At 47.3% G+C, this 3,626-nt stretch overlaps 1 protein-coding gene across 1 annotated transcript; it reads left to right on the top strand.

Moving 5' to 3' along the window:
- The first annotated feature begins 1,058 nt into the window (after positions 1-1,058).
- TLR2 (toll like receptor 2) lies at positions 1,059-3,626 on the top strand. Its single transcript, XM_047799000.1, is given in 3 exon segments — positions 1,059-1,130; positions 1,132-1,888; positions 1,891-3,626. Coding segments are annotated over 3 exon segments (2,355 nt in total). The 5' UTR covers positions 1,059-1,070; the 3' UTR covers positions 3,429-3,626.

Raw genomic sequence — 3,626 nt, 5'->3', positions numbered from 1 at the left:
TCTGGCTGGGGTCTAATCCAGGCAAGGAACTCCGTATGCCACCGAGTGGCCAAAAAAGAAAAAAAAACAAAAGAAGAGTGCATAATTAACTATATCAGTTAATTTGAAAATTTAGAAGAAAATTGTAAATGCCTTGAAAAGCACAACTTAGCAAAACTAACAAAAGAAACAGAGTTCCCTTGGTGGCTCAGCAGTTAACAAACCCGACTAGGATCCATGAGGATGTGGGTTTCATCCCTGGCCTCACTCATTGGGTTAAGGATCTGGCGTTGCTGTGGCTGTGGTGTAGGCTGGCAGTTCTGATTTGACCCCTAACCTGGGAACCTCCATATGCCACGGGTGCGGCCCTAAAAAAAAAAAAAGTCATGCCAATTCAATTAAACACTGCTTTCTTGCACTCAGTTCTCTGCAGGAAGGGAAGGTTCTGATGGCCCTGGGGCCCGGCAAGCCGCCTTGCTCTGCCTGGGGTTCTCAGCATCTCAGCATCCTCCCATCTGCTAGTGGGTGGGAGACAGACGGACAAGCTTGGACCTTTTTCCTTTTGGTTGAAGAGGATGCTCCTTCTGGAACTGCGTTCAATGAAAGGTGTTCGCTGAGAGCTGTGGTTGGGTTCTGTGAGCTCCCTAACTCCAGGCAGCATGGGGGCAGGGAAGAGACGTGCTCCTGTGTAAGGTCTGAAGGGTACAAATAGGTGGCAGTACATCCGCAGGGTTAAGCCTTGCCCATTGCTTAAAACGCTTGCTTCATTCACGCCTTTACTCAGTTCTTTCAAGCCATGCTTGGTCCTGCTCTGTATTCCCAGATGCTGCTCTGCTTTTAAGTCTTTGCCTAGGGGCAGCCTGTCTGCGTTAGTGTTGCTCAGTGTGTCAAGAATTCATTTTTTACCCCCCCCCCCCCCATCATATGTTCCATTTGCCTCTGTTCTATCTTGGTAGCTCTGTGTGTGTGTGTGTGTGTGTGTGTGTGCGCGCGCACACACACAAGTGTGCGTTACATCTTATAAAACATCTCACTGTTAAACACAGTCACTCACTCGAACCTCTTTCACTTGTAGGTCAACTCTCTGGACCATGCCATGTGCTTTGTGGACAGCATGGGTCTTGGGGATTGTAATCAGCCTCTCCAAGGAAGGAGCCCCCCGATCAGGCTTCTTCTCTGTCTTGTGACCCTGCTGGTGACTGCGACGGCCACTCCAGATCTTTGAGCTCCATCCCCTCAGGGCTCACGGCAGCTGTGAAAAGCCTTGACCTGTCCAATAACAGGATCGCCTATGTGGGCAGCAGTGACCTGCGGAAATGCGTGAACCTCAGAGCTCTGAGGCTGGGGGCCAATAGCATTCATACCGTGGAGGAAGACTCTTTTTCTTCCCTGGGGAGTCTCGAACATCTGGACTTATCCTATAATCACTTGTCTAACTTATCATCCTCTTGGTTCAAGTCCCTTTCCGCCTTGAAATTCTTAAACTTACTGGGAAATCCTTACAAAACACTCGGGGAAACACCGCTTTTTTCTCATCTCCCAAATCTGCGAATCCTGAAAATAGGCAATAATGACACCTTTGCTGAGATTCAGGCCAAGGATTTCCAGGGGCTCACTTTTCTCCAGGAACTTGAGATTGGTGCCTCACATCTGCAGAGGTACGCGCCAAAGAGTCTGAGGTCAATTCAGAACATCAGCCATCTGATTCTTCACATGAGGTGGCCTGCTCGGCTGCCGGAGATTTTCGTAGATCTTTTAAGTTCCTTGGAATATTTAGAACTGAGAAACACTGATTTTAGCACTTTCCACTTTTCAGACATATCCATCAATGAACCCAGCACAGTGATGAAAAAATTTACGTTTCGAAAGGCAGAAATCACCGATGCAAGTTTTACGGAAATTGTGAAACTGTTAATTATGTTTCTGGAGCCTTAGAAGTAGAGTTTGATGACTGCACCCTTAACGGACGTGGTGATTTTAGTACATCTGCTTTGGACACAATTAAATCCCTCGGTAATGTGGAGACATTAACAGTCCGGAGGTTGCATATTCCACAGTTTTTCTTGTTTTATGATCTAAGAAGTATATATTCACTCACAGGAAAAGTTAAAAGAATCACAATAGAAAACAGTAAGGTTTTTCTGGTTCCCTGTTCCCTTTCACAGCATTTAAAATCACTGGAATATTTAGATCTCAGTGAAAATTTAATGTCTGAAGAATACTTGAAAAACTCAGCCTGTGAGCATGCCTGGCCCTTCCTACACACTTTAATTTTAAGGCAAAATCATTTGAAATCATTAGAAAAAACTGGAGAAGTTTTGCTTACTCTGAAAAACCTGACTAACCTTGATATCAGTAAGAATAATTTTGATTCCATGCCGGAAACTTGCCAGTGGCCGGAAAAGATGAAATATTTGAACTTATCCAGCACGAGAATACAAAGTTTAACCCATTGTCTTCCCCAGACCCTGGAAGTTTTAGATATTAGCAATAACAATCTCAACTCGTTTTCTTTGAATCTGCCACAACTCAAAGAACTTTATATTTCCAGAAATAAGTTGAAGACGCTCCCAGATGCCTCCTTCCTACCCATGTTGTCAGTTCTGAGAATCAGCAGAAATACGATCAATACTTTCTCTAAGGAGCAACTTGATTCTTTTCAAAAGCTGAAGACTTTGGAAGCTGGAGGCAACAACTTCATCTGCTCCTGCGACTTCCTGTCCTTCACTCAGGGGCAGCAGGCGCTGGCCCAAGTGCTGAGCGACTGGCCGGACAACTACCTGTGCGACTCTCCATCCCACGTGCGGGGCCAGCGGGTCCAGGACACCCGCCTCTCGCTCACTGAGTGCCACAGGGTGGCCGTGGTGTCCGTCGTGTGCTGTGCCCTCTTCCTGCTGCTCCTGCTCACGGGGGCTCTGTGCCACCACTTCCACGGACTGTGGTACATGAAGATGATGTGGGCCTGGCTCCAGGCCAAGAGGAAGCCGCGCAAAGCTCCCCGCAGGGACGTGTGCTATGACGCTTTCGTGTCCTACAGTGAGCAGGACTCCTACTGGGTGGAGAACCTCATGGTCCAGGAGCTGGAGCACTTCCAGCCTCCCTTTAAGTTGTGTCTTCACAAGCGCGACTTCATTCCAGGCAAGTGGATTATCGACAACATCATCGACTCCATCGAAAAGAGCCAGAAAACCATCTTCGTGCTTTCCGAGAACTTTGTGAAGAGCGAGTGGTGCAAGTACGAGCTGGACTTCTCCCACTTCCGTCTCTTTGATGAGAACGATGACACCGCCATCCTCATTCTGCTGGAGCCCATCGAGAAGAAGGCCATTCCCCAGCGTTTCTGTAAGCTGCGGAAGATAATGAACACCAGGACCTACCTGGAGTGGCCCGCGGATGAGACGCAGCGGGAAGGGTTTTGGTTAAATTTGAGAGCTGCGATCAAGTCCTAGGTTCCTTCGTGAAAGGCCAGTCTTGGTCCGATGCTGGTCTTTATCACTCTAGGTGGAACCAAGTCTCTTCTAACACAAGAACGTGAATAACATGAAGGGTGACTTGCTGACTCAAACTACTCCAACCCTTCCGGTTTGATCTAGAGGGCTGTTTTATAAAAACCCATACCTGATTGGAAAAAAAAAACAAAAACCATG

Source organism: Phacochoerus africanus, chromosome 10, assembly GCF_016906955.1.
Source record: "Phacochoerus africanus isolate WHEZ1 chromosome 10, ROS_Pafr_v1, whole genome shotgun sequence".
NCBI classification, from domain to species: domain Eukaryota; kingdom Metazoa; phylum Chordata; class Mammalia; order Artiodactyla; family Suidae; genus Phacochoerus; species Phacochoerus africanus.
Note: the sequence above shows the minus strand (reverse complement) of the source record. Positions and strands in the feature narration are given on the sequence as shown.